This window comes from Mauremys reevesii, linkage group 4 (assembly GCF_016161935.1).
Source record: "Mauremys reevesii isolate NIE-2019 linkage group 4, ASM1616193v1, whole genome shotgun sequence".
Classification (NCBI taxonomy): domain Eukaryota; kingdom Metazoa; phylum Chordata; order Testudines; family Geoemydidae; genus Mauremys; species Mauremys reevesii.
The window spans coordinates 141,781,581-141,803,323 of record NC_052626.1 but is presented as its reverse complement, the minus strand read 5'-3'; the positions used below and the strand labels follow the sequence as shown (position 1 = coordinate 141,803,323).

Genomic DNA, 21,743 nt, shown 5'->3' with positions numbered 1-21,743 from the left:
TAATTAATGCTGCACCTTTGGGCAGGTCTGTCTGCCTCTGGGCCTCAGTTTCTCCATCTGTAACAGGAAGATATTTCCCCACCTATATGAAGAGCTTGAGCTCAAATGGATGTGAAATGTTAAGGGTTGCTTTTAGCAATACTCCTGCCTGGCTCACCAGCAGTTTTGAATCAGGACCCCAAGCACCAAAGCCCGGTTTTCTAGCAGATCTCAGAAGTAGAGTCCATCCATGCTGCTAGGAGCAGTAGCAGAGAGATTTGTGAATTAGGAACATTCCACGCCAGCTAGGCCTACGGCCAAAGCAGTGTTGATGTGCACGGCTGTGCTATGTTGCCACCATTAGGTGACGAGTGGTGGGGACTGGACCTAGGACCTCTGCTATAAAGGTCTCTATTCCTTGGCATCCATTAATCCAGTAGCAGCTACAAGCAAAGCATAGGCCCAGTGTTTAGGGCACTAGCCGAGGACTTGAAGGAGTTGAATCGGGGGGGGGGGGGGTCCTCCACCTGCCACAGCCTCCTCATATGATCTTAGGCAAGTCCCTTAGTCCATGCCTCAGTTCCCCCCACCTGTACAATAGGGATAAACAGCATGGCCCTACCTCACAGGACTGCGTGAGGATCAAATACTGTAGCATCTGAGCTTCTCAGTCAGTTTTAATTGGGAGTCAGAATACTGGGTAAACCCCTTCCGTGGTCCTACCAGAGGACCAGCCCCACACTGGTTTGTCTTACCCTGGCACATGCCTCCAGCCAGTTCTGAAGGAGCAACTCCACTTTTCCCAGATACACACTTTAAAAACTTTATTTATATAAAAAATCATTTTGTTTTAAAAGCATTACAAGAGCGCGCGCAGGAATCAGACAAAGAACAGGTTCCCCGCACCCCAGAACAAGGGGTGCAGAAGAGAGCAAAATAGTCAGTTATTGGTTCCCCGCTGCAGGTGCTGAAGCAGTCTGTGGGGGAAAGGAGGAGTTTTTGGTTCATCTGGAATTAAAAAGGAATTAGTGTTTTACATACATACGAGTTAGACCCCAGAAAGACAGCTCGGATTTGTACTTCAGTCCCTTCCAAAGGAAAGAGGCTGGAAGCGACGAAGGTGGGGTTAGAGAGGCACAGATCTCCCAGCCCAGACCTTCTCCCTTGTGTAGTGCATGCACAGTGGGGGGAAAATGAGAATCCCATTTGACACACAAAACTAGAGCGATCCAGGTCCAGTTTGCGGCCTTAAGGGGAGGCTTACAGTTGCACTGTATGCAGAAGAGGGGCTAGGAACGTCTTCCATGGGGAGGCAAAGACACACCCCCTTCATCAGAGCACCCATGGTTTCCCCTTCCACCTGGCTGAATGGGGTGGGAAAGCCAAGACCACTTGGTGTTCCCATCCAAGTCCCTGAAGCTTCCCAGTCTCAGCAGGCAATCCCATTATGTGCAGGTTGACAATGCTCTTCCTTCCCTACCTCACTCCACTGAGGCTTTAGGTAGGACAGAGAAGGCCTTACTTATCCCCACAACCCAAACATTCCTGGGAATCCAGCTACCCCTTGTGTCCAGGGGAGGTAAGGCCAGAACCCCAAGTGGAGAGGAGAGCAGAAGCTAGTCTATGTCAGAGATCCCCAACTCCTTGACTCCAAAAACACACTCCTCCTCTACCAGGCAAGAGAGCCTACAACTTGGAAGAAACTGTTTCACAGTGGCAAAGAAAGGCACGTGTCGAGAGACCGACAGACACTGCTGCATTCACCCGATGTGTTATGGGATGGGGATAGTAGTTACAAGCCAGTTTTTGCTTCCTATCACCACCCCTCTCAACCCATCACCCCCCTCCTCCCTGCATACCCTATGCCATGGCACCTCTCAGACTTAGGACAGTTAATGAAACAGTGCATCTCTTAAAAAAACCCGACATCTTTTTCCCATCAGAGAGCCAGCTCTGCCCCTGCTACATACCAGGATCTTTTCCCCTCACATCCCTCGCCACTTTCTCCCAAGCTGGCTCCTCTCTCAAATACCTGCTCCTGAACAACCCATCCGGATGAACACTCACCCAGGCCCCACTAGAGAGTGGGAAGCAAAGTGATCCAATCCCCACCCTTGCACATCCATTTACACACCTCTCCTTCCCGGTATAAGAGGCGATAGGCCAACCAAACAGAAGTCTGCTCAGGACAGACCTCCCCTCCCCAACAACTAGCTGGCATCCAAATGCAAATCAATCAATCATGAGACAGGAGTATTGTGATTTCCCCCTCCAGCAACTGCCAGTCCCGACCCCTCCCATCACCACTGCCTGGAATGTTCCCGTATTCCCAGCATCCTTTGTTGCAAAGTGATCACACACAAAAATATATTCTATAGGCTAAGAGGCGGCCGTGGGCTTTGACCCCTGCCTCCAGGAGCAGAGCTGATGTCTCTTAAAGGAAAAGCAGTCCCAGTATAACAGGGCTCCACTGAGATCCACCCTGCGCTGTGAGTGCAGCAGGAGATTGAGGCGTCAGAGGAGGAGTTCCTTGAAGAGCCTGCCTTAGTTGCTCCAGTGAGATCCCTCAGAAGTATTTGGTCTGCAGGAGTTGCTCTTGGAAGGAAAGATAAAAGGCGTCCAAGGATCGAGGGGCAGCTGTCTACAGAAGGGAGTGAGGGGGCCCTGTCCGGATGTCCCCCACCCCCAGGCAGAAGGGGTGCAGAGGGCCAATCATTTGGCTGGGTAGTTGGCACAAAGAGTCCAGCAAAAGTAAGGTAAAAATCAGTCCATTCCACCACAAAGAAAGAGTTGTATATAACATACTATAAACCCAAACTGAGCGGAGGCAGGGAGGAGACTAGATCTTCTGCTGTGGAGAGAGAGATGAGAACAGGTTAGCACCGGGCGGGAGGAGTTGTCATCAAGCAGGAGCACAATGCACACCAAGCAAAACAAAACAAATCAAGGTAGATTATGGTCACGGATCAGCTAGTGATTGGGATCTGGAATAGAGTATGATTTGACTGGCCAAGCACCACCAGAATGCCCAAGAAGGTTATCTTCCAGCTTCCTGGTGTACATGAGCAGGAGACTCAAAGCGAGTCTGGAACATACCATAGGGGGATAAGCCAACAGGTCGTCATCCTCCTCATACAGGGATTTCTGCCTTTCATCCTCCTGCAGACACACATTGTTAGTGGGGTGTGGGGAAGGATGCAAGACACAGGAAGGGGAAAAGGGACGCTGAGCTTGATGGGTTGAGGGGAAAGACAGGGACTGTCCAGTCAGCAGATAGGGCAGAGCAGTAAAGCAGAGTCATCTGACACAGCCTGGGTCCTCTCCGTGGCGCCTTCCAACACAGAGGCCAACAAGTATCCCTCTTCCAGTTTGCCTGTCCTGACCCCCTAGGTCCAGAGCCCTTCCCTCCCCACCTGCCCCAGGTTTCCGGGATTCAGGCGAGCAGAGCAGAGGTAGCAGGGGACTAAGGAGACTCAAAAGGGGTAGCAGGTCTTACCATCAACGGTGCTCCCTTCAGCGGCTCCACATCGCTCAGGTCTCCAGACCTGTCTAGGGTCCTATTGTGGTCTCTCTCCTCCAGTGTGGTGTAGTTGTTGTCTGGATTAGGAGGACACACGGCAAGTGAGACAGACCCCTCCAACTACCAGCTTCATGTGGCCTAAGCTCCCAGCTGCTAGTGTGGGTCAGGAGCTATTTACAATGACTTTCCTGACCCTTTACACATTCCCTCCCTCTCCAGTGTTAGCTCAGGTCTAAGCAGCAGGACATGTTCTAGGCAGATCCCCACATACTCTAGTCTGTGTGTCTGTGCCATAAGCCAGCTGCCAGTTTCTCACCTGGTCCCATGTTGCTCATCTGGATCTCCTCTCGGGAGGATTTCTTATCTAGAGGAAAAGGATGGGAGTTTCAGACACCAGACCTCAAGGGTACTCACTCAGCCAGGCAAACTCTCAGGTGAAGTCAGCTGGCTCACAAACCCAATGCAAGATGCTACAGGGCCTTTACAAACACCACCTACATTCTCAGTCTAATCCATGGACTCTTAAAAGTTTGCTCAACACCTCTGGCAATGTCTGTGCTCCAAACAGCTCCCAGTGAAACCACCAAGAGTGAGGTGCAGAGGCAGCTCTTGGAACATGGAGCCCACTAACTGCACTGGACAACATGTTGGGTTTTGCAGCAAAAGCAACTGAAGCAATCTGAACATAGGGGGTCAGCAGGTATGACTGGACTTGTGAGGGCTGCACAGCTGTCTACAGGGCATGACATACCTGCTTTTTGGTTCCTGTCAATGAGGGGCAAGGTGCTGTCATCGAACGAGTTACCTCCCTGGCTCCGAGAGGCATTGTTTAGATTCACCTGAAACAGGAGAGGGGCCTGTAACATCCATGACCCCGCACATCCCAGTTGCTAGATCACACAGACATAGGTCCCTTAGCCTGCCACACCAAGACACCTAGGCCTCTACTGTTGGAGCCCAGCAAAAGCAGAATCTGGACTGATCCAAGTGTGCTCCCCTCTAGCATCTGAAGGCCTGAAGAGAGGTCAAGCCCATGCCAGGGAAGGCTGCATGCCACTGACAGGAGAGATTCAATATGCAGTGGAAGATAGGATTTGGCCTGGTGAATAAGCTTCTCTGCATTTTGACTCTTCTCCAAGTTGTGAGAACAGCTGTCTATCAAGGGAGAAGTTTAGTGCCATCTAGGAACTTGCTCAGATACTGGATCCCACATACACATGAACCTCAGATACTGATCTCACACTTATGAAGCTCTGCGGAAAGGCAGGAAGTGCCCATCCCCATCTATCAAATGGGAACCAGACAGGGATTAAAGCTAGATTTCTAAAATCTGTTCCTAGAAAAGTAACCACATTGTCTGGAGTTCTCAGCACCCAACAGTATCTATTGAAAATAAGAACCTTCCCAGCCGCACTGAAAATGGGAGCTGCTGGCTTCCAAGTATCTGGCCCCACAACTTGCCCAAGGTCACACAAGGAGAGCTGGGAACTGAACCCAGATGTCCAGAGTCCCAGTCCCGTGCCTTAGCCACAGGATGGCCTTCCTCTACAGGATTTCATATAAACACAGCTAGGATTCAGCAGGGCTACTGGGGACACCAGGAGAGCAGGACCAGCTTGTGTCCAGAAGGCTGGCCACTGCTTATCAGCAACAGGGAAGGAGTCTAAACATGAAGCATTGTTAGAAACATGCTAAAAAGGTCCAGGGGAGTTTCCCTCCCCAAATACGAACCTTGTCTCTCCCCACCCTCTGAAAGCCGATGACCCCTCCTCACCAACAACCTCCCAGTCACCTCAGGTACCTGGAAGTCAGATTTCTTCCATCCTTCTTTCTCCAGTGGCTTCCGCAGTTCTTTATACCCCCAAATTGTCTGCAAGACAAGGGCAGCGGCTCGGACTTCCCTCTCTGATCTGTTCCTGGAAAGAGCAAGACAAGACTGTGAAGATGCAGTACAGGGTAATATCCAGTCCCCTCTAAGTCAACCATGAAAAGACAGAGGGTGGGGAGAAAGGGGGGAGGAAGTCTCAGGCAAGATTCCAGCATACCCTTCCCCTAGGACACACCTACCCAGATTTGTTGATCAGCACCAGCTTCTCAATGCCTTGAGTCTCACGCAGTTTTTTGGCGGCCTCTAGATTGTCCACAATGACCTCGTTGATCGTGTTCAGGATTGACACCACTGTGTCCTCAGACAGGTTCTTGGCTGGGGTCTGCTGCCCACCTGGCAGGTTCTTCACTAGGTTGGGGATGGCATGTTTACCTGGAGTGGGGGCAGATGGGAGAATCAGGTCAGTCAGAAGTGGATCAGAAGGCATGAGGAACACTAAGCAGCCAAATGAATTGGGGGAGCCACGCAGGAGGAAAGATGAGTCCAGAGGATCATCATGGATGGACTGAAGTGTTTGGTCCTTCTTGGTTCTGATGTTTTTCCCCCCTCCCTCCACAAAGCCTGCTGGAGGCATTCTGAAAGTTAGCACAGCACCCCCTGCCTCATGTTAGATGTGACTGGGGCCAGAGGAATGGAGGGGCAGTTTCCAGAGGAATGAGGGGCATCACAGTACCCTTGAGGAGGCAAGGGCAACAAGCAAGAATAATGACAACTCCCGGCTGATGCAGAGACAAGACATGCCCTCTGAGTGGAGGGCAGCTACAGAGCAAACATGCCTCCACAGCTCTTACCTATCAGTTCTTTGTTGCGAGAGTCCACTGCCAGGTTACGCAAGGCTCCAGATGCTGCTTTCACCACCCGCTCACTGTCGTGCGTCAGGAGGTCAGCGACAGCAGAGAGCCCCTTTTCCTGGCGCAGAGCCGAACGGATGTACCGGCCATACTGCAGGAGGACGAGAGCAGGGTGCCATGGGGTTACAAGAGAAGGCAGGTGACAGGTCCCCATTGACAGCATTATGCCTTCCCCTCTTCCATCTCTAGGGCTGGCACCCAGCCCCATACATGCTTCCACTGAACCACTCCCCCCAACACCATGCAAGGAGGGACCTCCCCAGGAGGCCTACAGGAATCATCCCACCCAAGCAGTCTGGTATTGAAAAGCCAACACTAGATGCTACCAAGGTGGGCAATGCCCCTTAACAGCCCTAATCAATGCAATACTACAGCAGAACAGAAGTGTCCATTATGGCGCTTCTCACACCTTCATCTGACACAGCTAGCCTGATCACATCAGAGACAGGATACACTGCTGGAGAGACCACTGCCTGACATTTGTATTGCAAGAGCATGGCAGAGACCTCAACCAACTCAGGAGTCCACTGTGCTAGACATGTGGCAAGGGACATATCTGTCCCAGAGAGTTTGAGCCAAGAATACAATGGCTTCGTTAATGGGGAGAGAAATCTTGGCTGAGGCGGATGGTTGGAGGATTTGTAGCACTTTGTGCTGCTTCTCTTGTACCTCCTCTAGTGTGATCTCCTGGCTGACTGCCACCCTGTTTCGGGAAGTCAAAGCTCACTTCCTTGAGGTTTTGGAAGGCTGAGGATTCACTTTGCCAGAAGTTCTGCTGGTCTGTGACGAGTTGTTGGTGTCTCCTGAGACGGCTGCAGGGACTTTTCCATCATAATCATTTTAATGTGGAGATCTGTCTCACCATGACCTTGCTTTTAAATTGTACAATGATTACATTTCTGGGGGATATGAGTTTCCGCCAGGCAGCAGACACAAGATGCGTGGCCATCAGAGACGGGGATTGCTTTGTGGTAGGAGTAGCATCTCTGAAAACCAGGTGAGCCAGGCATATTGTGTCAATGATTTTTCCCCACAACTAGGATGTGAAATTTGAAGAAAAAAAATGTAGAAATTGGTTAAACGAAAACTATTTCTACTGCTAATCTAAGAAACTAAAACTGAAGGGAATGAAAAAGAAAAATCTCCCCTGCACCTCCAGCCGCCCAAAATAACTGGCTAAGTAAACTCAAATCAAACTATCAAAGCTACAACTACCATGTAAACTATTTTCTTTTCTAAAGATTTTCAAAGCAGCAGCACTGCCACTGAGCTGCATCTGCAGCTGAGCACTGAAGAGAAGGAACTGAAGGGGTCAGGTTGTGCACACGCTACAAGAGGCGCCACCACCAAGAGACAGCTGCTGCGCGCGCACACCACAACCAAGCACTGCTATCTAAAATCTCCAATTTCCAGCACAGGGATGCACCGACACCAAAAGCAGAGCACCCACAGGGACACTACTAGAAGAAATAAGAGCTCCTGATTGGTTTTCCCTGCAACATCACTCAGTCACATCTTCGGTCTCTCTCTTCCTACAGCAGGAACTGCTTAGCATTCCTGCATGAGGCTTAACCTCAGAGAGAACCCACCACCAGGTTGTGCAACCAGTTATATTGCACACTAATGCAGAGTTGATGCCAAGAGCACAGATGCCTGAAGACATTGGGCAGAAGGGGAGACGCTGACATTTATGCTGAAGGAGTGCACAGGCATGGCTCTGGAGGGAGAGGTATATGCTAGAATTAGTGTTAGTCTCTCTCCATGAGATTACCAGTGTCTTTGAGTGGGACATGGCTCCTACAGCAGCATTGATGCCATGGTAATGCTGGAAATCATCAGTTACACCAATGCCCAGGGGCCCCCAAAAAACTACACACCCCCACCCCATACAGTGGAAATCTGCTGCGGAAGGGGAAGCCCCAACAGCAGCGCCCACCCCTGGTCCCCAGAAGTGCCAGGCAGCCCCCAGCACCCCTCCCACACACACACTCAAGCCCCCACACCCCCCACCCATGCCTCATGGGCAGAAGCCTTGGGGCAGCAGGGGTGATGGGGGAAGCCCCAGCACATGGACACCCCTTGCAGAGCTCCTCCAGGGCTGCTCTCACCGCTGCAGCTGTAGGGCCAATGCACAAGGATAGAGCTTCTTGGGGCTGAAGTGGGGGGTGGACCCTGGGTGGAACAGGGGTTGGCCCTGGGAAGGGGCAGAAACGCCCCCCCCCCCCACACACACACACACACTTGCTCTGGCCCAGGAAACCTTAATCTGCCTCTGGGTGCCTGGACCCCCTATACCAGTACAAGATGGATGATCCCTCCTTTCTGATGTGCCCTTGCCCCAGCCAGCTCCAAGGCTTCATTCACTTCTCATTTTTAAGATCAGGTTCCCAGTCTGTCTCTCCTTGGAAGTGACTCACTGTCCAGCGACCAGCACACAGGTTCTGGATGGCTCCTGCTGAGGCCTCTAGGATGGCAGGGGTCTTGCTCTCCTTCAGCAGCGAGATATATATCCGGACTACTTCTGGTTGGAAGAGGAGCTCATACCCTAGAAAGTGAGACAGAGTAACAGGTAGGGCTTATCCGAGAGGTTCATTAAGTAACCGAGTAAACAATGGCCTATCCAGTAGGTTAGACAATTGAAACAAGATGTAGGTTTTGCCTCTCCCTTTCCCAAGTGACTAGAAGTATAAGAACTAGATCAAAACAGTTTAGCTTTTAAACCATTGCCCCATAGCACTGGAAACCCGGACAGCACAGCGGCTGCCACTCCTGCACTAGCCCAGACAGTTACTTCAGTCAATGAAGTGGTGTGACTGCAATTCAGGCAGCAGAGCACTGACAGGTGCTAGAATAATTTTTAAATCTAAGGTGTTACTAATAAAGGGTAAGGTTTAGCCATTTGATATGGCATTCCCCTTTAAGCCAGCGCTCTTACACCAGGCCAGATTTAGGCGAGGTAATGGTCACAGCAGCCAACCACAGCAGTGTCTGAAAGCTTGATACAGGGAAAACAGGGAGGACTCAAGCCTAATCATCAGTACATACTCTTGGCACCTACAGAGCTAGTTCAAGCAACTGTAATGTTTACAAAAGCCTTTCCTGCCTACACATGAGCACAGCAGGGACACTTCAACAGTGTTCACAGCCACAACTGCACAGAACAGGTCTTCAAGCCAGATCAGCTGGAAGTGCTGGTGTTGCAGTGACATCAGGCAGAGGGGTTTGGTCTCCGGTCCTGTGAAGCGCTTTACTGAAAAAGACTCTGCACCCTTACTAGTGGGTAGACAAGTCTCATGAGAATCTGTTGAGTAGGGCTGATGACATTTAATTTGAAATTCTTTTTTTAAAATGGCCTTTTTGAAAGCCAAAGTTTCTGCAAAAAAAAAATTCTGAATTTTCTCATTTTGTCAAAAATGGAGTTTAGGTTTATTTCTCCTCCACACCTCATTTTCCAGTGGGGAACGGAGAGAGAAAGCCAAAAATTCACATGTTTGAAGAGAGTTCTTCGAATTTTTCAAAGAGTTTTCATTCCGTGGGTTTCAAACCCTCCACCTTTCCCAACCAGTTCTAGTTCTGAATGCCTGCAGCTCCTGGAGTTTAACACTCACTATTTGTTTTACCAAAAAGGTGTAATGTGCACAGTGTCTTCCTGGTTTCAAAAGAATCCAGAACGTTTGCCAATACCACTACTGCACTTGTTTTGCACAGCAGGAAAGTTAAAAGTTAACAGTAGCTACTGGACACTTGCCATGACAGAGGTATACCTGTTATCGCCCTTACCTTACCTAAGTCATGTGTAGCTCCAGTCACCCATGGTGCTTTCCGTTTCCCCCACACACCCCAAATCACCATAGTATCTGAGCACCTCATACTCTAATATATTTATGCTCAACACCCCTGGGGAGGCAGGGTAGTGTTATCCCTGTACAGATTGGGAACTGAGGCCAAGTTACTTTCCCAAGGTCACAGTATGGCATAGCAAGAAATTACCGCAAGTCCTAGGCAGTGCCCTGACCACTGCACCATCCTGCTTCTTATAAGCTAAGTAGGGGCTCTTCCCAGAACTGGTGTGTGTCATGGCTTTATTACACTACATCTCCACCCCTCGTAAAACCAGTCTTTATTTAACTGGCTTCTATTTAATGGAGTTTGAGATAAGATCACCCAGAGCTGGAGGAGGAGAGAAGGGTAGAGCAAATGCACCAGGGAATATACCTTTTGCAGGGCTTGTTCTTTTGGGAAAGTCCACTGTATCAGCACCAGGCTCTTCTAGAGGCTTTTTGCCTTCAAAAGGAATGAAAAGTAGTGAATACAAGGTATTAGCATAGCTTATTCCACCACCTCCCAGCCAGATTCCTCATTACAGTTGCTCCAATTAGTGAGAGAACCAGAATAAATCTAGAGGTGCTGTTGGGATAGAGTGGGCATCTCCTACAGAGAGCATTCCTTAGCCAGTGTTGTGAACATCCACCCCACATGCACCCACTGGGAAGTGGGCAGAGGAGAGAACCCAAACTAACATGTAAGAGGGAAAAAGACAAGAGAGTGTACTCACCTCTGGAGAACCACTCGTCTATTGGTGAAGCAGAGAGAAGGACAGGAGAGAGAGGAAGCAGGAGAGGAGAGATACCAACAGGATCACAGGGTGGTTTGGCAGGAAAGCAAAGGGGCGGGGGGGGAGAGAGAGAGATGGAAAAGGCCTGAAATTAGTGGCAATCCTTCTGTCATTTCCCTGACAACACAGCATATCAACCCACCACAGGGCCCTGAAGACCAAGGGCTAGAGATACAGGCAGGGAGTCTCACTGCTGTCACAAGAGGTCTTGAGGAAAGCAGTGATTTAGCTTTCTTGCCAGGATTGTTAGTGCATGATAAGAAGCTTCATTTTCCTCCCGACTAAGACAGGCATTACCTTTGCCTTTCTTGGCACCAAAGCAGCTGGCAGCGTGGGGCCCAGCATTGTTGGCGGGGTTAAGAGGCGTCTCCTGGTAGCGCTCGGCATGCGGGATCTCACGGTGGACTTGATACGATAGGTTCCGCAGCAGGCAGACACAGTTCTCGACCAGCTGAAGGGGGGGAGCGGGAGAGAGGAAGAGCATCATTTACAGTGAGACACAGCTGGCTTACCGATCACCTGATACTTCATAGCCATAAGGGATGGTGTGAAGGTTCAGAGGTCACAGGGAAGAAGGGGCAACTGTTACTTGGCTTAGGGCAGTAGCTCTCCAGCACTTCCATGCTTCAGGCTACTGCTTAAGATAACTCCATCATTACCTCCCCTCCCCAGCCTCAGATCCCCCACCCCACTGCTTGATCCTCAGATTGTGCTTTGCTCTGTGAGCACCAAGGGCTCCCTCACCTGCTGGTAATCAACCCATGGACCAGTGTTTGGATACCATTAATTCAGAGCAGCCTCTACTTCCAAGCATAGAAATATCAATCCAGGTTTCAAACCATTCTGAAACTCCACCCCCCCATTCAAAACATCAGGTGGCTCCAGAATCTCTCCTCCCCTCCTGGCCCTAGAAGGAAGCGGATGCTGAAAAGGAGGAAGAAGAGTCACAGGAAGGAAAGGCAGCGACTGAAGACAGGTCAGTATTACATCTCTTCCTATAGGTACTGTCAGAAACAAAAGCAGAGCCAGATGCCAGCACAGGCACTGCTTTGGCTCCCGCAGCATGCTCCCATCTATTGGGGATGGGACAGTGTTGCTCCATTACCTTGCTGTTGCAGTCTTTCTGGCCAATCTCCGACTGGACAATGTATATCAAGGCATCCACCAAACCATCGCACTCACGCAGTTTCCGACGAGCCTCGCTCCGTTCAGAGCTCACGTTTCTAGAGGGGAAGAGAGCACTGGAGGGTGAGACAGCCACAGTGGCAGCACTTCAGAGAATCAGAAGGACTAGATTGCTCTCATGTTCCTTCTCCCCACCAAGCTGAACCACCCAAGTCTCTCCCTGACCTGGAGAAGAGCTGAGCTAGACAAGCCATAAGAGGCACACCAGGGACTGATCATGCATTGGAGAGGCGATGAATACCTTCTCATCACCAGCACTACCACTGCCATGCAATTCTGCCTCTAATCGCCCAGATACCAAGTCTAGGAATCACCCTCTCCCCAAAGAGCTGTGGTGAAGAAGAAGCAGCCACCAGCCTCCTGAGGGTGGGAGGGGAATTCCAGTTACAGCACAAGCTCAGCCTGATGTGCCACAGGCTCAGATGCCACCTTCCCATCCCAGCTCCCGCAAATACCTAAGGCAGCCAGCGGTGTTGGTGAGCACCGACCCCCACTCTATGTGGCGCGGCTTGGAGTCCTCGTTGGGCTCTCTTTCCCAGCCGGAGCATGGGATGATGACCTCGTCAGTGAGAGCATGCAGCGCGTGGTCCACAATGGCCATCTTTATAGAGTCATGAGAGGAGAGATTCCACAACGTCCCTGAGACGGAGCACATGCAGCCAGTGAGACCAAGGCACTACACAGGTCCCCTTCCCCAGCAACCACTCCCAGACCACCCATTACCTGTGATGACCTCAGTGAGGTCCATGTCACGGGCCTTGCGCAGCAGCCGCACCAGGGCAGGGACACCATCGCAGTTCTTGATAGCAATCTTGTTGTCCTGGTCTCGACCAAAGGAGATGTTCTTGAGGGCCCCACAGGCCCCATAGTGTACCTCTTTCTTGGGGTGGTCCAGCAGCCCCACCAGCACCGGGATGCCCTTCAGCTTTCGCACCTCTGTCTTCACTTTGTCATTGCGGTAGCACAGGTGCTGCAGGTAAGCCGCCGCGTTGGATTTAACCGCGTCCAGACGGAAATTCAGCATGGCAATCACCTCAGGCAGCTCTGGCTGGCGCCAGTTGGCTGGCAGGGGCCCTCCCTTCCGCAGGCTGTCCAGGCTCGCCAGGCTGCCGCGCTCATGCTGGGCCAGTGGGGCCCAGTAGTACTGATCAGGGGCCACCTCATCCACCAGCATATCCTCATAACTCCTGCAGAGAAGAGAGGAAGGAGTTAGAAAGAGGAACAGGGCATAAGCTCCATGAAGGGGAGCAGACCTCAGTCTCCAACCCCTAGCACTAGGAAAACAGCAGAACCAGAGAGGTTAACAACAGAAGTTCTACTGAGACACTGGGACTCTGAGAACGCTAGAAACCATATGCCTCTGCACAGGTAGTATCAGCATCACCTCATACAGGCCCCCAAGACTAGAGAGCTCCTTCCCTCTATCTTCATGGTTCTTGGCTTCTACAATGAAGCCTTTCTACTGACAATTGCTGTGAAGGGGGCCAGATGTGGGTTTTTGTCTGCTAGATGCTGGACTATGGCCAGACAGGTCCACGCCCTCTTCCCTTCAACATAAGCCATGTGATGGGAGAAGCTTCCTTTGCCTGGACGGATAAGTGTACAATAGCAGGACACATTGCCCAGGGCAATGGCAGCTACTCTTTCCTCTCTGCCCTTTGGGGCAGCATCTTACTAGGCTTATGGTGCCTGACTCAGAGCCCTAATCTCAGTCAGGGCACCTGGGTGTTACATCAGTATGTCATGACTAACCTCAGAGACCCTAGAAACACAGATGCAGCAGCTTTACTTTCTTAAGCCAGGGAAGGGTCTGATGAACAGTTCCATCCTCTGGCCATTAGAGGGCAATGTAAATCCAGATAAGTCAGAGACTGAAACAACCTATCAGGTCATTAAGCCTGCTCTCCCCACACTAGGGAAGGATCACACTTGTTTAGTATTCTCCAGAGCCTCGGCAGGCTGGTTCTAAATGTTTCATGCAAAGAGGACTACAGTATTAGAGAGTCATTAAGTGGGTACAGACTCCTGTTAGGTAGCTGAGTCAGATTTCAAGGGTACCCAATTCCTATGGGACACAATAAATAGTAATAGCGATGACTGTTTTGATCCAGCAGCAGCATCAAAACAATCAATTCCTCCCTTTCCCAGGAGTCATTATGTAATGACTTTGAAGATACCAACACGCACCGCTTAAGCGCAAAATTGCTTTTGACAAAATACTTTCAGAAGCCAAATATGGACAGAGATGTTTTCACATAACTAATGTTGAAGTGTTCACCCCATCATCTGGGGTGGGGGGAGACTTACAAAGCAAAAACAAACATTCTCTCTGAACAGAATGTGGCTCTGATCCTGGCCCAGGTGCTAACGCAATACAAAACAAAAATTACAGTGTTCCTACATGGGGACTAGCAAAGGAAAAGCCTATACGAATGTCAGCACTGGAGTGGGACTCTGGAGATTTCATGTCATTTCCCAGTCTTGACACAGACACGGTCACCCTGGCCAAGTCTCTGCACATCTGGGCTACCCCTGTTCTGCAGAGTGGAGAAAGAATACTTTTCTCCCATACTTTGACTTGGTCTGTTTAATCACACGACAGCCCTAGTTTGTTTCAATCCCTACAATGCTGAAATTAAATTTATCATCCCAAGCACAAAAATAGACTCCTACTTGCCTGCCCTTTATTATGAGAACAGAAAAGGTATTTGTCAAAAAAAGACAAATGGACAAAAATGATTTGCCCATTCGTAACCTGGATTGCAGATCTAAGAAGCCTAGTTTAAAAGTAAAGCCAGTCTTAAGAGGCATTGCAGTAAGAGGCTGCTTAAAATGCCTTGCACATGCAGTACCCATACAAAGCAGTGTTCACACAGGTGTCGACCAGGCCTGAAACATACCAGCACAGTTACGTTTGTATAAGCACTAGCATAGACATATCTATACTGACAAGAACTTTTACACCAGTATAGTTTGTCAGAGAACTAGTGTAAGCTATGCCAGTACACACTATTTTATGCCATGCTGTACAAGCTGCACCTACACTAGGAGGGCTTACCCGCAAAACTTTTCTAGTATACACAAGACCCCAGCTAGGTCCTGTACCTTGAATCAGCTTTGCCTAGAGGAGTATTTGACTGATCGTGCAATTGTCTCTTTGCATCTGATCAAGCATAGGACATGCCCACTCTTACATTACAACCATGGATTATCTGAAGGGTTTCTGATTCCACTCACTGGTAAGCATGCTAGATATGTATTAGCCAGAAGGAGTAACAGTCTGATCAGTGGTACAGCTTCATGTCAGGCCACTTACTCCTGTTGGGGTGGCAATTCTGTTTGAGAGTCACCCTCAGAAGCCATTTTGATTGGCAAGTTCTGGTCAATGGAGATTTTGCTGCTTCGCTACCATCAATGGTTACCCTGCAATCCTGTGCCCCACAGCCATGTGACACGGTGACAAGGTGTACAGAGACTGCAGAGGGTGACGTGGCAGGCAGTGACAAAAGGCTGAAGCTCTAGCACCGCAACACCTGATCTCAGTAACAAGCCACGCTGTAGACAGTTTGTTCCTATGCCATGGCTGTGGTCAAGATTGAGTACTCCTTAACTGTTCCATCTGCTAACTCCAGTTCAGCTGAGTATTAAGCATCCACCCTCAGTTGGGCTGCATCAGGACACTGGCAGTTCTGAATGCCTCTTGCTACTGTGAAAGGTCAACTTGTTTCTATTGACTCAGGACAGTCCAAGCGTTTCCATGGGAAAGCGAAGGAGGAAAGAATTCATCATCTACAGTGCTTTGATCTCATTCAGTTTTGCATGCCGAGGTTTTGTGCGTGCTTAACAAGTTGCAACTAGACATGCAAGATGAACCCATGTCCGTCATGGCTGATTATAGCCAGCAAAAGGGGGGGGGGGGAGGGAGGGCAGGAGAAGAGAAGGGATTGTTAATGACTTCCTTCAGGAGGGCAATTCGCCAAGTACGTGTCAACGTAAGTAACGTTTAGGACCTTCCTCAAAACAAACATCTTGGGGCTGTTAATCTTGCCAGGTACCATCCCCAAAAGTGGGAGATTTGAGACAAAAAGGTAATTGAGATAGTGGTGATGAGCCAACTCCAACAATGCTTGGATTCCATGGATTTCTGTGATCTTTATCAGCCAGTCTGTGGATAAAACAGAGCCTGTTCCACAGCTGGGGAGCTGGAGGACAAGGGCATGGCAGCCATACAGATTCTGCAGTTTGACACACCAGTGATGACAGTACTGCTAGCTGCCAGGTTCAAGGATGCAGACATGAAGCGACCCTTCAGTGAGTTCAGTCCTTCCCAGCTGAGAGCCCATGTGGCTGTGCTAGGAGATTGGGGCATGCTCTGGGGAGAGGAAGCAGAGTTCATCTAGTGCCCATTCCTGTTTGGTGTCTGCATGAAGCCACCAGGGAGCTTGAGAGCCCTTTGCAAGTGCTGCAGCAACCGCAGAACACCTGTCTGTATCATTCCTTTCACTGAGTATGGATCTTACAGCCTCCCACTCCTTCCAGACTGACGGACCTGACTAGAAGAGAGGCTGCTGCTCAGCCAGGTAAGACATCAAGATGCCAGAGGCCAGAATGGCTGCAGACAAGGTTACTCAGAAGAGGTTTCTCATTCCCAGTCCAGGCTCAGGACTAGCAAGTTTGATCCCTCTGTGCTGAGTGGCAGGGCTTCTAGCTTTTGGAATTCATTCCCCCTGGCAGCCCAGAGCCAGAGCTAAAAGACCTTCAGGGCTCAAAGAGATGCGAGCGCGGTGAACTGGATGCTGAACCAGGCCTTTATAGTTTCATTCTCTGCAATCAAAGACCAGCTCTACAACAACAAGCATGCTAGGAATTTTACTGAGCATTCAGCTTTGGGGCTCAGATCCCCTCAGACACAGCAGCACCAAGTAAACCTAGAGCTTCTCAGCTAAAAGGAGACAAGAGCACTTGCACAAAGCCAAAGCCTTTCCACAGTTCCCCCTCCTCCCCCCCCAGCAGGTTGGAGCATCAAATACTTAGATATTATCTAAGTGCAGGCAACAACTTCCTGTGGGGATGTTCCTGTCTGGTTCCCTTCCTCACATTCGCGCCTCAGTTTATTCTGTGTAATAGTACATTAGCAGCCCTCCTAGGGCAATACCGTCTCACAGAAGAAGCAATGCCAAACTTTTATAGGACCCCAGAGTGCAGTCAGCCAGTCAAAGCAACACTTGGCTAATCAGCTAGGGAAGGGACTGATCTGCACAAGGAACAGGGGAACCGACTGCTATTGTCAGATTTGACACCTTCTCCCCAACAGGGTGTGCCTTCAAGGGGCTGTGCACCCCAAGTCAGCCATCTGCGCAAGAATCAATCCTCCTCCAGCCTGAAACCTCACATCCTAGACTCCCAGCTCAGTGGTAGCTGCAAGTTTAAGCCAACGCTGCGCTGACAAGTTCGCATCTACATCGATGCACTGAAACAATGGCTTTGGTGCTGTTGTGCATGAACCAAAACGCAGTCTTTACTATCAAACTATTATTTTGTTCAACCCAAGCAGACTCAGGTATAGGGCCAGGCTCAGAGGAACAGAAACCCCTGCCAAACTGGCAGGTGGCATCTTGACACAACGCGGGGGAGGTGGGGGGGGTGCGCCAAGGAGTCGCAAGACTCAATCAATCCCTGTCTCTCTTATTAAACTTTGCCCACCAACATCAAAACCATGGGGCAAGCTATCAAGAGACAGTACATCCAGAACAAAAGCCTCTGGACAGTGCACAATAGCTCTGTAGAACTCATTGCTGCAGGAGGTTAATGCTGCAACTGTATAATTTAGGGTCAACTAGATGCCAATTGGGCAACCTCTGACAATTAGGCTCAGACACAGGAGTAACAACCACAGCCCCAACAAATACACAAAGCTATTAGTAGTTGCCTCATGGAGGTACACACCTTTGTTGGAATCACCCACTGCTGGGCACTAACGGGGGTGAGAGGAGGGGGCGCATAATACTCAGAGGACAAGTGGTCTGCTACAGTGCATAAAGCCTGCTGTTCCTACCTGAGTCGCCGCCTGGGGTCTGAGGGAGTCCCTGCCCGCCTGGCAGTGCCATAGTCTGGCATCATCCCATAGTCCATGTCTTCGTAGCCAATGCTGCGCTGGTCGTCTTCCAGCCCATACGGCTCTGGGTGAAAGCGGTTCAGGTCCGCGTTGCTCCCCCCTACCCGCACCTGTGGCTGGGGACCGTAGATATCCTGACGGCTCGGGGCCCGGTAGCCATCCATGGCGGGGCGGTAACGTTCATCGATACGGGTCACACGGGACAGGCTGCCATAGCTGTGGTCGCTGCCAGGGTAGCCGTCCTCATAGGGACGACCATAGCCATCTGGGTAGTGATAGTTGCGGGGGAGTGTGGCGGTGCCAGGCTGGCTCATGTAGCTCCCAGGTCCCCCATTGCCATTTTTACGGAAGTTCCTGTCCACTGTCTGGATGTAGTTATTGGAGACAGGAGAACCCTCCACAGGCAACCCATCTGGTCCAACGGGGACCTGCTGTACTGTCCGCGTGGTCACAGTCTTCACCACCTTCTTCACCTGAAGAGATGGGGGAAAGGATATGCTCTCAGATCACAAATGCAAGGGCTGCTGATGTCCCCTAATCATCCCAACTCCCCTGCTATCTCAGGCCTGGACTCCCCGACTCGGCTTGTGCCCCTCCATCTCAACCAGTAGCCCTCATCCCCAGCCTTAGTTAACAGTGCTACAGAAACATGCTGGATAGAAAGTTTAGTGCATATTCCATCTCACCAACCCCAGGGGAGGGCAGGCCAGATCAACACTACTGAATAAAAGAAAGGGGACTGTCTTGTCCGTCCCTCACCGTGGTCTCTGTGCGCCGGGTGGTCCCATCATCAGATGTCTCCACTGAGACAACAGACATGGCGCCCTCTGGGTCCTCCTCCATGGTATACGTCTCCTCCACAATCTGGCCTGGATCCTGCATCCTGGGGATCGTGCTGTAGAGGAGGTGGCTGCGGTCCTGGCATGAGGGAAGAGCACACCAAGTCAGCCCAGATTGCAAACAGTGCCAGATCCCACCCCCAGGAAACAGCATTTCTGTGACCTTAGCTCTAACTGTACTGTCTAGGCAAGGATGAGCCATCTCCTGGCTAGAGCAGCATTTCCAAAACAGTGGGTTGTGGGAAGAATTTAGGTGGGTCACCTGTCATTGCCCCCCGCACCCTCACAGGCCCCAGAAGCTCCCCCAACCCCATTCTCACTGTTGCTAGGCTGGCACTATAGGCAGTAGCATCTGGGGAGCAGCAGCCTGGAAGCAACGGTGGCCAGACCAGGTGGGGGTAGGGGGAAGCCAAGCAGGATGCTCTCCTCAGCTTGATGCGGGGGGAAGACTGAGTGCACGGTTCCCTTGTTGGGAGGGAGATGTGTGTCATTTGGGAGGTGGTGGATAAAGGAAATAGGAGGATCTCAGAGCCTGGAGGGCTGTTCTGTGTTTCCTGTTGGATCCGGTCTTCCATTCTCATTTAAAAGGAGTGATGACTGAACTACAAGGGTGTAGCAGGAGACCTTAGAGTTATCTATCCACAACATGGTCAGGGCAGGGAGGGGGTCCCCCCCCCCGCACTTTAAATGGAAACCACTGGCTACAAGAGGAGACTGGTCCTGTGCTGCTGCTGCCCCCCACCTCCATGTATGTGGTTGACCAGAGAGCCCAGCTCTCCAGCACACAGGCCAAGCCCCATCCCTCCAGCTGCCACTACCTGGGAGGAGTGCCCATGATGGAGGGATTTGTGGTAGGGTTTTCTGCCGAAAGTCAGAAAGCATCTATCCAAAGGAGAGAGGTTTCCCTGGTACCACTCTTGCTTGCTGGTAGCTGCAGAGAATGTACCACGGCACAGAGAGGGGTGGGGAAGCTTTGCCAACAACACCTAGAAAGATGGTCCCTTCCACAAGGAGGAAAGGTCAGTCACTAAACCCCTGAACTCAGGCCTTGCCCCCTCACCCCCAACAAGAGGTCCCAGCTCCTCCCAGAAGTCCCTTTACCGGTGGTCCGTTGAGTTTCAGATCTGGAAATTTCTGCCTCTCCAGGTCAGCATCGCCCAGGAAACGGCCGTTCTGAAACAAGCCACATCAGCTCATTATAATGCTTCCTAGTCCATTGCCTCAGATGCATCGTCCTCTTGCCTCCAAGCAAGGCCAGGCCCCATGCCCTTGAGGTTAGTGCCCCATTCCACCGTGTGAAGACTGTGCTGACTGTCTCATACTCTAGTCTCAGTTCCAGACTCCGCAGCGGCCAATTCCAGTGCCCCAGAGGTTAGCTGCAGGTAGAGGTGGTAAGAGCAGCCAGGACGATTCCATGCCCCGAGATCTCAATGCCCTTGGTGAAGTGACAAGATCTGGGCATGGTGCTGCAAAGGTTGGAGCTACACAGCCAAGCAAGAGACTGATGCTGTTCCCCAGTGCAGTCTGGGGAGTCCCCAGGAGGAGTTAATAAGCAGCCATCTCTAGTGCTCCACCCTCCAGACATCCCAGTGCTCCACATGGCTGCTAGACTATTCAGAACTCCATGTACCTCCTACCAGAAGGGCTAACGCTCCCTTCTGGGCACGCACACCCCAACTCCACCAGAGAGAGAAGAGACAAGACATTTCACATCTTCTTTTGATGTGGAAGCCACAGGCCACCAGATAACACATCCCAGGATCTCAGGGAGATTAGAGGGAACAGCATGGGGAGTAAAAAGCAGACCACAGAGTGTAATGGCTTTTCACTGCCTATGATCTTCACACACACTCACTTCTCCTCCTCCCACTTACGGCCCAGGGAACTGTTCCCCTCCCTCCCCCCACCTCTGAAGAATATAAATCCACTTGTTTAACTCCAGTGTGGCCTGGGAAGTTTCTCTCAGTAGCACCAGTATCCTCAGCCAGACAACCAAACCATCTATGCCCGACATCGCCAGTGCAGCTGTCCTCTGGCCCTTTAAAACAGAGCACAGAGGCTCTTGACTTCTACCTCTTAACAAAACCCAACAGAAGATAGCCACAAGAGCAGAAAAAAGATCAAGCCAGATCCACCGCAGCAAGAAGTACAAGTTAAGAGCCCTGGTGACTCAGGCAGACTCTCCCTTCATCCCCTCCTGGCACCTGCCCTGTCCCATTTGACTACTCCACATTTAAAGGTGGAGCCTGAGACTTCAGAGTAGGGTACTGAACCCCTAGGTCTCTGCCACAGACACCTGCATGACCCTGGGAAAGTCATTTGATCTCTTGGTCTCAGTCCCCCATCTGGAGCGATGGGGATAACAGCAGCTCTGCCTGCCACACAAGGCTAGGGGGGTGGATAAATACATTGAAGATTATGAGGTACCCAGCTACTTAGACAGTGGGGGCCACAATCACAACATGGCCTCTACATTGGTGCAGCAGCAGATTCGGGGGGGGGGCGAGGGGGGGAGTGTCTCACACTTAACTAGAGCCCAGAGTGCCACTCAAACCCCGCTGTGAGTTCCTGGACTCTGCCAGCCACATCCCCAGGGTGGCACGTTGCAAAACAGGCATCACATCACCAAGTTAGAAAGGATACCAGGCAAGCACCCCAGCAGAGCAGAGATGCCAATACCTCCTGCCTCACAACTAGTTACAGGGCTTTTGGGGCAAGGGAGCCGGAGGCCCCTGGTTTTCTGGGTAGGGC

The 21,743-nt window shown here is 51.0% G+C and overlaps 1 protein-coding gene across 9 annotated transcripts in view; it reads right to left on the bottom strand.

The window, feature by feature from the left end:
* Positions 1-788: 788 nt before the first annotated feature.
* Positions 789-21,743, bottom strand: part of CTNND1 (catenin delta 1) — a 51,821-nt gene continuing 30,866 nt past the window's right edge. For 4 of the 9 annotated variants that reach the window (XM_039535397.1, XM_039535401.1, XM_039535403.1 and 1 more), the window contains 18 exons: positions 20,094-20,165; positions 18,913-19,071; positions 18,094-18,626; positions 12,762-13,225; positions 12,494-12,677; positions 11,959-12,076; positions 11,151-11,304; positions 10,794-10,811; positions 10,454-10,522; positions 8,656-8,783; positions 6,179-6,329; positions 5,567-5,759; positions 5,301-5,415; positions 4,251-4,338; positions 3,816-3,863; positions 3,476-3,576; positions 3,076-3,138; positions 789-2,830 (listed from right to left, as the gene is read on the bottom strand). In XM_039535397.1, the coding sequence (XP_039391331.1) occupies positions 2,819-2,830; positions 3,076-3,138; positions 3,476-3,576; positions 3,816-3,863; positions 4,251-4,338; positions 5,301-5,415; positions 5,567-5,759; positions 6,179-6,329; positions 8,656-8,783; positions 10,454-10,522; positions 10,794-10,811; positions 11,151-11,304; positions 11,959-12,076; positions 12,494-12,677; positions 12,762-13,225; positions 18,094-18,626; positions 18,913-19,071; positions 20,094-20,165 (2,670 nt within the window). In that variant the 3' untranslated portion in view covers positions 789-2,818. Of the gene's footprint in view, positions 2,831-2,886; positions 3,139-3,475; positions 3,577-3,815; positions 3,864-4,250; positions 4,339-5,300; positions 5,416-5,566; positions 5,760-6,178; positions 6,330-8,655; positions 8,784-10,453; positions 10,523-10,793; positions 10,812-11,150; positions 11,305-11,958; positions 12,077-12,493; positions 12,678-12,761; positions 13,226-18,093; positions 18,627-18,912; positions 19,072-20,093; positions 20,166-21,743 lie in introns of those variants that run through there. The other 5 variants (XM_039535400.1, XM_039535398.1, XM_039535399.1 and 2 more) reach the window with 5 other exon arrangements.